This window comes from Nymphaea colorata, chromosome 3 (assembly GCF_008831285.2).
Source record: "Nymphaea colorata isolate Beijing-Zhang1983 chromosome 3, ASM883128v2, whole genome shotgun sequence".
In the NCBI taxonomy this organism is placed as follows: Eukaryota; Viridiplantae; Streptophyta; class Magnoliopsida; order Nymphaeales; family Nymphaeaceae; genus Nymphaea; species Nymphaea colorata.
In genome coordinates this window covers 13,095,472-13,107,168 of record NC_045140.1, presented here as the reverse complement: position 1 = coordinate 13,107,168, position 11,697 = coordinate 13,095,472, and the positions used below count along the sequence as shown (strand labels likewise).

The following is an 11,697-nucleotide window of genomic DNA, read 5'->3' as shown; positions in this document are numbered from 1 at the left end:
TTGTGGTTGGAAATCCTCACCCTATTTTTTGTGAACTTGGACATCTGTGTCAGCTTTGTTTGTTTTGAGCATGAGAGATCCTCACTTCATCTTCAAGGGTCAGTTCTTGTTTCAAATCTTTGATGTGTCAACTTTTTGTAGTGTCAAAAGGAGGAGGAGGTTATTAACGGATAAATTGATTGAAAGTGCCGTGCAGGCGACACCTCGAGGGCACCAAAACTCTAGGAAACAAGGAGTTGTATGGTAGTTTCAATTCTCTTCTTGGTAGGTAGTCAGATAAAATACTCTTCCTTCATCATCACTCACTCCATGAAATGCAATGACTGGCAATCCCACTAGTCTCATTACTTTTATTCAACAAAGAAGGAAAGAACGAACGGATGGTTGATTTCAACAAAATGAATTAACTGCATGTTGAAAAGCAAGTTTTTAATGAGTTTTAAAATTTGGTTTGTTTGTTTGAGTGAGTGACACATTCACGGTTTTTCATTCCCTTTTACAAAATAGAAATTAGGTTTTGAAACAACATCCAAACACGGTTTAGTTCGATTATAATAACCATTACTACAAACACACATCTTTTTTTGGAAAAGACCTGATAAAAAAACAACGGAATTTACTGAAATCAACTAAGACGGATCGAGTATCCGTTGGCAGTTAGTTGCCTTGCCTCTTTAGTCTTTCCTTTCTGACGTTGACGAATTTTCATTTAAAGGCCAATATTTTATTGTAAGCTTGAGAAAGAGCCCCGGTGCTTCCGATTTTTATACAGCCATGACTTCTTGTTACCAATATTAACCAGAAGCCTCAAGTCGTATTATATTGGTAAAGGTGAGCAATAGTTGTCAAAGAAAGTTACAAATGGGAAGCGTGAGATTCTTTTTTGGAATTTGGATTCGCTTACCTAATTTAGGTGGTTTAATATTTTATTTGTTCGGATGCTTTATCTCCCAGCCTGACCCGAATTTTCAAAAGTATACAACACTAAATCAAACTTTCTCACAAAAGTGTTCCAGTATCAAATTCCAATATATATATTACATTTCGTATTCAGATCCACCTCAGCGGATTTGGTTCAGATTCAAGTTCAAATTGAAAGTCAAATGCAGTGGTATTAGATAGATTTCACCACTCTCCACATTCAAATTCAAATTGATATATAAATCCAGGCGTCACCAGATAGACTTTCAAAGGGGTGGAGTAGGAGACAGAATTTTTTGGTCAAATTCACTGAAAAAAACAAGGCATAATAGAATGATTAAAAGGCACTGCACAATTAATTAAGGGACAATCAGCATATAACCCTCAATATGAAAATAAATGAAATTTGTGGGCAACTGTCCAGACATGTGGCTCCACCCATCAATTTTCACTCTGTGTTTGGCCTATATTGGTTATTGGTTTATGATGAGATTTGAAATCCATAAATATGACCTTAAGATCAGATCCTCTAGACAAAAGCTTTGAACAATGAAGATATAAAGCGAGAGGGAGCCATAAGATCCAGGGAGAAGAGAAGGGGTTAATTAAGATCCAGCCTCAAGACCAACAACCTATGTCGTCGTCACAAATCAAGACTCCTTTAGGGCCAGTTTGGTTGGAGGGAATGGAAAGGAAAGGGAGGGATTGAACAATCCCTTCTTTGTTTGGTTGGCTAATTAGAAAGGAGGGAAAGAGACAAAGTATGTTTAGCTGCGAGGGGAGGAAAAGGAAAGAGAGGGAAAGGAAAGAATAGATTAGTGTAAATTCAATCCCTCCCAAATCGGACGGATTGAGAGGGAAAGGAAAGGAAAGGAAGATGAAAAGTTTTTTTTGCCCATAATACCCATGAGGACCCACGTCTAAAAGAAAAACGGAAGAAGATTTTAATCTTTCCTTTCCTTTCCTTTCCATTCCATTCTTTTCCCTTCCTTTCCTCTTCCCTTCCCTTTCCTTTCCTTTCCCTTCCTTTTCCTCCCTTTCCCTCCAACCAAACAAGGCGTTAAAGGTAAGAGGAGGGGAAGTTTCCCTCCAACCAAACAGGGCGTTAAAGGTAAGAGGAGGGAAAGAAAGAGCAGACAGCAAGGACAGGAAACCAGGCTCAAACGATTGCACTAACCCATCGTTTAGTCAGAAATAGGGAGAGAGATCAACCAAGCAAAAAGTAAACAGACCCTTTAGAATCGAATCAAGGACGTAACCAGTCTGCCCGACCGGTTGCTCCTCCGAAATAGGGAGAGAAAAGGGGAGGGGGTTCGGTAAGGCGCAGTTGGAGGAAGAGAGTGCAGTGCAGGCAGCAAAGGAAACGAGGCGGGAGAGAGAGAAGGCGGTAAAGAGATCGAGGGAGAAGGAGCAGGCGGTAATCAGAGGGAAAAGGAAAGAGAGAGAGGAAGATGCCGAAGAGGACGACGCATACCTACTCGAGCGAAGATGCGAACCCCGACGGGCCTGACTCCGACCTCTTCGTCTACTACTGCAAATACTGTGGGTCCCACGTTCTCATCACCGGTACTAACTCATTTCTTCCTACTTCTTTTCCATCTGCCCCCCTTCATCTTTTCCTACGGTTTGGCTATGAAGTTCGTCGAATACAAGACCCTTCCCTCGGAATACAATGTCGTTTTTGTTTCTTATTTGCTTTCGCTGCGGACTGCAATTGCTGGACTTTCGATCCCTTGGAGGAAATGAGGAGCGTGGCATCTCCCGACTTTTAACAAGAGTGGGGACGATAATACCATGGCTTTGAATTCCGTGGAAACTCAATCCTAGAAGCACTTGATATTTTTTAGGTTCCGAGTACCGGAGGCAATGTCTGTTTCTTACGCGACCTAGAAGCTTAGAATAGTCTCAACTTATGAGTCTTCGATCCCCTGGAACTTGTCCTTAATGATAGCACGGTACGGGCGCTTTGCGCTGAACCTTTATCCTGTATCTAGTAGTAACTGCATTCAAATTGGTTGGAGTGGCCAAAGCGCCAGCTAAAAAAAATAACGGGGATATGTGGTTTGCTTCCGAGTCTGAACCCTTGGTTTTAAAAGGTGAAGATTCTAAAGAAGCGTATATATTAATTTGTGAAGTTTGATAGGAACTAAATACGAAACACTAGAATTTTTTACATAAAAAATGGAAGTAAAAACAGAACGCGTGCTGAGTGGTAGTTCAATGCAGCTAATTTTGAATCTAACTATTTTGTGCCCGATAAGCGACACCAAATAGTGATAAATTTGAAGTGGGAAGTAGGAACATGGTGCTTTTATAATTTTAGTTAATCACCCTAATTCTTGGTGTGAGTTTGTATTGTTTTTAAAGGTTACGTTTTTCAACTTTCCATTTATAATATTTAATAATTTGTTTTGAAGCCTCTTTTGCATCACATTCTCTTGAAGAACGAAGGTTTTGGTAGCTGCATTTTCTTGTTTGATGTTGTTCCCTGCTGATGCTAATGTTGCAATCTAGAACATATACCGCTCAAGTTTGTTTTCTAATGAGTTCTTCAGGTACACTGTTGTGCCATTAATTTTTCCATTGTTATCTAAAATTAGAAGTACCTTAATGGCTTTGTGTTGATTAATTTGATTGTATCTCCAATATTCAATTTTGGGACGTTTTGTCTTTCTTCTTGTGTAGTTTCAGTATGCAGATATGTTTTTGCCACTTGCTTTGGGCTAAAAATTTATTTGGATTCAAGAGTTTATCTTGCTTGTGCATGTGTATATCTGTGTGTGCATGCATACGCCGAACCGATATCAAGGATGAGTATGACATTCATGACTTACGACGTTCATGGCTCATGTTCAGTTCCAGTTGTGCTTGAGAGACCTGTTCAGGCTTAACTTGTCCAGAGACTAGTGCTGCTTGCTGCAGCTTGTTTAACTTGAACAAAACATATTACACTCCCATTAAAAAGATAAAAGAAGGATGAGTGTAAAGCAGGACTTGATCCTGTCACTTGAAACTTGGGGGAAAAAAGCATCCTACCAGAAGAGTAATGACATTGCTTCCTGCCACTGAATGGAGATTGTACACCTTGCTGATTGCATTAGGAATAATGAGATTAATGAAGTTCCACTTGCCCAATTGTGTTTGGTCTGGTTATTAGGTAGTTAGACCTGGATGAGGTGCCCATGCTTGCTTTGTTTACTTTCTTGAGTGAGCTGGCTACACTTAAAAGTATGAAGCCTGAGCTTACCCTGATGCTCTCGGACTCTGTTCTGCTCATATGTAGTGTTAACATTTCCATGTTTGTGACTTATATGTGTTAGGTGCTTCTTTCGTTTTTTTAAGCACTGAAACACAGTATATTTCAGTATTTGTGTGTGCTTGTATATGTACACATCCACAAACTATCATTTATGAGAGAGATATTAAGTTACACATCTGGTTTGGTTGGTATTTTTTGTTTGAAAGCCAATTTAAGGGTCATATTTGCTTAATCTGAGTATGATTGATTGCGATGTGGCTACAAGAGGTCTATGTCAATTAAATTTCAAAACTAGATCCAATATTCGACTACAACCATTAAGTGGACTCTGACTACTTTGAGATCCCTGGTGAACATGTCGGACATTTATAAATATATCATTTTTCCAGAGTACAGGTAAACAAAAGAATGATTTGTAACAGAGTTGTCAGAGTGGAAACCTGTGTAACACGGGTATGCCTCCAAAGGAGGCGTACCCTGCCGGTACCGGTACGACACCAGTACCGGTACAAGCCTGGGTACAGCCCCGGTACGTGTTGACCGTACCGGGTACGGTCAACGTACCGGAGGCCGTATCTGACTTTTTTCGGACACGGTCAAGTTTGACCGAGTCCAAATTTGTCTTTTTTTTTTAACGATTATTTCATTTTAAATTATAAAACCATTTTAACGTTAAAAAAAAACTAAAATCGTAAGGGTTTCGCTCGAAACCCTTTTCTCCTTTTCTCGTCTGACTTACCTCTCATGAGTTTGGCGACGAAGGCAGCGGCGACAGGCGACGGCAGGGTGGCGAACGGAGGGCGGAACGACGACAACAGCGGCGACGGCAAACGGTAGGAGGCGATGGCAGAAGGTGACTGTCAAGTGTCAAGGTTTTATTTTTAAACCATTTCATCGTCGGCTCCACCCCTGCCTTCGCCGCCGGCAACGACCGGCGACGGCGACGACATGCAATGATCCATCGCCGCCAGCAACGACCGGCGACGGCGACGACAGGCAGAATACCCATCGCCTGTCGCCGTTGTGGTTCCCCTGTTTCGCGTCCCTTTTCATCTTTCACATGAGCCATTTTGTGTTTTTTGATGTTTTTGGGCTTTTCTTTTCTTGAATGAGTAGCTTTCCCCTGTACTTTATTGCATTGCAGATGAGTTTTTCCTTTTCTGCCGGTGATGGGAGTCGTTGCTGATGTTCTTTTTTTTTTTCCCTCCACTGTCAGTGCCGTGATGTTTCAATCAGCTATTTTTCTCCTTCAGTAGGATCTTGGCTTTCCCCTAAGTTCTATCGTTCTTTTTTTTTTTTTTTTTCCTTTTTGCAATACCAAGCAAGACTTCCGAAGACAATACTGGTTCTCTTGTAATGAGCTTTGAACACACATCAGCGTTGTGATTTGCCTGCCCAAAACCAAGAGAGATAGGAACTAATTGCAGACAGTATATTATGGTCTATTAAGCATGAAATGTGTTATTTCTTACTCGACAGGTTTCATGTTTTTTCTGACATTGTGCATCCTGCTTCTGTGTTATTTCTTACTCGACATGATAGGAACTAACTGTAAGTTAATTACTTCCATACTGTGTTTTGGACCATGATTTATGTGAAAGTAAGTGTGTTATTCTGTTTGCAATTTTTTGATATACATGTGTGAATATGTTATTTTGTTTGAAATTTTTTGATATATATATATATATATATATATATATATATATATATATATATATATATATATATATATATATATATATATATATATATATATATATATATATATATATCCGTGTGTGCACGGCCGTACCCCCGTACCTAAGTTTTTTGAAAATGGTCCATACCGGTACCCGTACCGGCACCCGTACCCGTACCTATGTGACATAGGTGGAAACCCAACTTGCCAAGGAAGAAAGAATCTGGCAAAGACAGCCAGAGTACCAGGTTTTTGCTTGTAGAAGTTGAAGTTGAAATTGAAGACGCCTTGATATTTTTTCTTCAGGTTACTACCATTGCATATTCACCTCAGTGCATGAAAAGTACAATGCAAGACCTTGAAACACTTAGCTGTAACATCATCAGAAAATTTGTCAGAATTCTTATAATGCTTACCTTATATTAGTTGCAGTATGATAGTGGTCTTGTGATTTAAAAGGAGTAAAGAAAAAGCATACATTTCTGTATTGGGTATGTAGCATATGAATTCTTTTCCTTCTTCTTTACTACCTGTCAAAAGTTTAAAATGGACATGTATATCACTATTTATAATGGTGCTGTATTTATTGTAACCCTTGGTTATGATAAATCCTTACTGGATTTCTGTCTGAAGATACTCAACTGCAGAAAATGCCAAGGCGAAGGACTGACAAGGCATATGTTTTGGATAAGAAGAAGCATCTCGCTAGACTTAATGTTATTGAGGCTGGAAAAGTTCTTCTAAAACGGTAAACATGCATTACCAGACTTCCTTGGCCTCAGTATCAATAATTTGATCTTTGGGTGCTCGATCTTCAAGGTTTGTTTATTTTACATTGGTCCATGTTCTCTCCTTCTTCCTATCATTTATTTGTAAAACTTGTTTCTTTGTTGAAAACACGTTTGAATGGAGACATGGATCAAGGTGGGGCCACATTGGGCTGGTTGGATCTTTTTCTAGTGAACAGGAGGAGACAAAAACCTTAAATGGAAGATTGTTTTCCTGTAAGAAAGAAGGAATGAACAAAGATAAGACTTTTTTGATTGTCTCCTCAGATTTGTTAGATCCTCTTCATTTTGAGCATGATTAATAAGTTGAAGGAGTCCTTTAAGATGCTGCTTCCAAGCAAAAGGCTTGTTATGTTAAGTATGCCTTTCATTTTCGATGTTTCACTACTGTATTTATTTATTTTCTTATAACATGACATATCTACAATGCATCACAATTCTTGGTGTTGGTTGGGAGTATCTTATCTCTCTCTAAAACTTGTGAAGGAGCTATCATATTTGTACTCTCTCAGTTGGTCACTTTTCCGTTGTTTCCTTTTCCTTTAGGGAAAGTGTTGCCTTTTTGTTCAAAGGATAAAAAGGATATAAAGTTGAACTAGGATATCGTATAAAACTGAAGCACAAAACTTTGTCATTCATGTTCACTACATATCTGGTGGATGAAAATCATTATAATAATGTCAATATTTTTATGGTGGCAATAGATATTGTAAAGAAAGCATTCCAAATATCATGGCAAGTGTCTTTGCATTTATACTCATGCTACAATCTGTGGCTGTTTTATCCAGTGGTGAAGGAAAATTAGAAAAGCAGTTCCGCATGACCTGTATGGGATGTGAGCTTCTTGTTTGCTACCGTTCTGTAGAAGATTTGGAAAGTGCCCCTTTCATATATGTTGTTGATGGTGCACTCACCTCTATTGCAGCAGAAACTAACCCTCAGGTAGTTTTGTTTCTCTCAGAATTCACTTGTTCTTGTTTCTTCTAAGAGCATACTCGATGTTGCATCCACCTCCATGTCAAAGGTTGATTTTATTTTAACTGTTCTATTCTAGTTTATCGGCATTTAGGCAGTAATCCATCTAAGACAACTGGTGTTTGTTTGGTGATGCAGGATGCCCCTATACCACCTTGTATTTCACAACTAGAAGGAGGCCTTGTTCAAGTGGCTATAGAAGTAGAAGATCGTGCACAACGTTCAGCAATTACAAGTAAAAAAGTTTATCATATTCTTGTTTCTTCTTGTGATTCTAGTAACGTGTTCTCGTCTGTCACACAGATTCATTACAAAGGCTGCCGCACCAGCACCAGTGCGGGTGCACGGACGGGTGCGGCCCGACATGGCGCCAGTGCAGTCTGCCGCACCCGTTGGTTTCTGACGACGCATCAGAAGCGCACCCGACTCGGGTCAATGACGAGTCGGGTGCGGTCAGAACACGCGAAGGACAAATATGTCCTTTTTTACCTTTTTTTAAAAAAAAACTTGAAAAATATAAACCCTTGTCAAAAAAGGGTTTTATTTTCGTTGAAGCTTTCAGCTGCCCAATGGCCGACTGCTCCTCTGCTTCATGAGAAGCTCCTTTCCGGCGACTCCAGCTGATTTCCGACGATATATATATATTCCAGCGACTCCAGCAGGTTATGAATGCTGGTGGGAAACGGGAGGGAGAGTAGGTTGCTAGCGAATGAGGGAGAGGTTGGCTCATAGAGAGGTTGCCGGTACACAATTTGGTGACAGTCGATTGAGCACCCTGGTCGCTAGTGATAGCAGGAAATGGAAATGGAGTAGGTTGTCGGTCATTGGTTGTCTGCCCTCTGCCTTCGCTTGTGGCTGCCTAGGTCTTCAGTCATTGACACCATTCATTGTCGTGTAAAAACAGTAGTGAAATTATGACATGAAAGTATAAATTGTTCACTAATTTTCTTACAATAACTTTTACAGAAATTTAAAATAGTTATTAAAATGTCAAAAGAAATCTAGAAAAAGTTTAGAACATATTAAAGGTGATATTTTTGGAAAATTCTTGTGATATTATCACAATATTTATATATATATATATATATATATATATATATATATAAAATAATGTCTCGCCACACCTGCGCCGAAGTTTTTTTGGACCTTGCCGCATTGCGCACCCGCACCAACACCCCGCACCCATGTGACATAGATTCTCGTGCATAATTTGATGCATTTACTTGTTTTGTGCTGAACACAAGTTAATTTAAATAAATGCAGGACAGTATTGATGCTTGGTTATATTTTTTTCAACTTTGACATGATAGTCCTCACCAAGTAATGATGATTTCTCCAGGATGCCAGGTCACCACGAGCATAACATTTTTCAGATATATTAGTTGTTATATGTTGACATCCATGCTCTTTTTCTGCCAGGTAGATGTTGATATTATTCCTTTTATTTTTTGAAAATTAAACAAAACATGTTCAGTTTGTTTATAGAAGATATCTTCTGTACTGCATGCTGGATCCAGAGTTTGCTTTTCAGTCCTGCTCCTGAAGACACAATATATTGAACTAAATCTCTAACCCCTCTTATTTTTTAAGTTTGTTATTTTCTGGATTTAAATAACGTGAACCTTTTTTGTGACAAAGCTTCTCTTTTGGAATTGGTTTGTTATTTTCTGGATTTAGATAATGTTAACCTTTTTGGTGACAAAGCTTCTCTTTTGGAATTGTTTGCATTTGAACGTGTGGTCAACTATTTCCCTTCTGTTTGTGTACATGTGATTGTCTCTGTAGGGATTGTCATGTGATACAATAATTTGAAAAAATATCACAAACTCCAATAGATTGAAAATGTAACTTATTGTTTTTATTACAAATGTGCCTAATACTTCAAGTGGGCTTCCCTATTTCTTTTCTTATGTTTGTATCTTTTTTGTGCTTTGACCTTTCCTTTCAATATTTTTCCAAATTCTGTAAGTACGTCTTATCCCAAGATTTTTCTTGGTGAGGTAGAGCAACAGTCTGGCCTATTATCTTCTCGCATTACCTTTTTGGTCCTTTGATTTTTCCTATGACAGGTTTTGTCAACAACTGTTATATTCCAAAAGTTACTAAGGTATAGCGGCTTAGACATTTTCATTGTTGAGATGAAAGAGATCATTTATGATGGGCATTGCTGTATTGTGATTTCTCTGAAGTTTTGTTGCAGCCTAGCCTGCTATTCGCTGAACCCTTTCTGTTTGCCTGCCTGTTGGCTATCTTCAGTTAATATATTCCAGGCTTTTGCTTTTTCATAAACCAAGTGTTTGTTGGTCTAACTTTCTAAATTTAAATCACTTCATGTTTTTTCCTTGACTTCATAAAATGGTAGGAATGCCTAGAACATGAGTTGATTTAAAGAAACATGAAGAAGTATATGACCAGCAGTATGGTAGGGCTTTTTTTTTTAGTCTGTCAATTTTATTGTTTATCATCTCTGCAAATTGCCTGTGAAGTTACTTGCATAAATTATATGATTAGCAAAAATATAATTGGTGGATGTGACTACTAGCTATTGATTGTGAATTTTGACAGTGCTGGCATTTTCTGCTATGGATGGATTCTTCATGATCCATCCTATGGGGAAGCTCCTTCCCATCACCAGTAGTTGTCAGTGCTTTCATTGCTCAAAAGTTCTTGATCAATGTTGGAAAATGTGTTATATACTTATATATGATCATCACTATTCGATAAGGAGTTGTTTGTGCGAAAATTAAGCCAGACAACAAAAAGAACCGAAGAGCAAGTCTTTTTTCACAAATTTCTTTCCTCTCTCAATCATGTCTTTTATGCTGGAAAATAAAAAGTTATGAAATGTGTTTTCACCCCTTCTGGATCCAGGAGTAAATGCAGATGATGTTCGAGTTACTGTGGCTGCACCTGCTGCTCGTGGAGAAGCTAATAATGAGTTGCTAGAATTTATGGGAAAAGTATGGTCCTAGAATATTTTCTTTCCGTCAATTTTTTCCTTTTGAATTCCTTTATACGAATGGGATGCTTCTAATACAGGTACTGGGATTGAGGTTGAGCCAGATGACCCTGCAGAGAGGATGGAACAATAAATCAAAGTTACTTGTGGTAAGTTAGGTTGTTATAGTTTGATTACGGCATTGTATATGGAGTCATTGCACAGGTTACAAGATTAACTCTTTTTTCTCGGTTCAGGTAGAAGACTTGTCTGCAAGAAAGGTCTATGAGAAGCTACTGGAAGCTGTTCAGCCTTGAATTGCATTGCACGGTGTGATTTTTGAGTTTCCTATTACTTTTTACAGGATACAAGCGAGATCAGTGCTTATGTTCCCATACAAATGTCTGCACTGACTTGGTCTGTAAAATGTGCCCAGTTCTTTTTAATCCTTTATAAGATGGGAAAGGGGTTAGACATAGTGGAGAATTTGGTAGCTTAATGTATGCAATTCTGTATTTCTTTGTTATAGTGCTGTTACTTGTAAGTACTTGTGAGTGAAGTTTTATTTCCCAAGAAAAGCTGGTGGCTGATACTTGCGTCGAATATATGAAAGCAAATATATGTAGAATATTGTTAAACAGCTTAAGGTTTTAATATACAGGTGGAGCCTTTTTCTGGTGCTGGACTGCGTTGATTAAGCATCACATCTTAAGGTTTTAATTAATATAGAGGTGCAGCCTTTTTTCCGATGCTGGACGGTATTGATTAAGCACCAAATATTGCTGGATGACGGTGCGTAGCTTATGGTTGCAAAAGCCTGATTCTACAATCCACTAGGAGTCGTGGAAGGTTTATTTTATACTTCGAATTCATACCGCCCAAAATGTCTTTATAAATCTAAAAATGCAAGTCTGTAATCGTGGTAGCTATTCTTCATTGGACTGTTCAATAGCTAATGAATAGAAAACTATTAAAAAGTTACTATCATTAGATATGGCATGTTTTTCGTTGCCATTTTACTCTGAGATAAAGGTGATGAAGTCACATTGAACCAAAGTTATTGAGAAATTTATAAATAACCAGTCAAGTTTTGAGGTAGCTACAAAATAACTGCTGGACTTTGAAAGGTTACAATAAC

General features: G+C 38.5%; 1 protein-coding gene across 3 annotated transcripts; it reads left to right on the top strand.

Annotated features, from left to right (window-relative positions):
• Positions 1-1,908: 1,908 nt before the first annotated feature.
• Positions 1,909-11,240, top strand: LOC116251004 (UPF0235 protein At5g63440). 3 transcript variants are annotated; one of them, XM_050077034.1, is made up of 7 exons: positions 1,909-2,487; positions 6,506-6,606; positions 7,435-7,588; positions 7,760-7,856; positions 10,493-10,581; positions 10,661-10,729; positions 10,817-11,240. In XM_050077034.1, exons 1-7 carry the CDS (start codon positions 2,410-2,412, stop codon positions 10,874-10,876), a joined length of 648 nt encoding a protein of 215 aa, XP_049932991.1. In that variant the 5' UTR covers positions 1,909-2,409; the 3' UTR covers positions 10,877-11,240. The 3 variants fall into 3 exon arrangements, 2 of the variants coding, with proteins under 2 accessions (XP_049932991.1, XP_031480913.1); XR_007572919.1 differs by lacking the exon at positions 10,817-11,240 and adding an exon at positions 8,961-9,040 and having other exon boundaries at positions 1,914-2,487; positions 6,492-6,606; positions 10,661-10,692; XM_031625053.2 differs by having other exon boundaries at positions 1,916-2,487; positions 6,492-6,606.
• Positions 11,241-11,697: the final 457 nt, after the last annotated feature.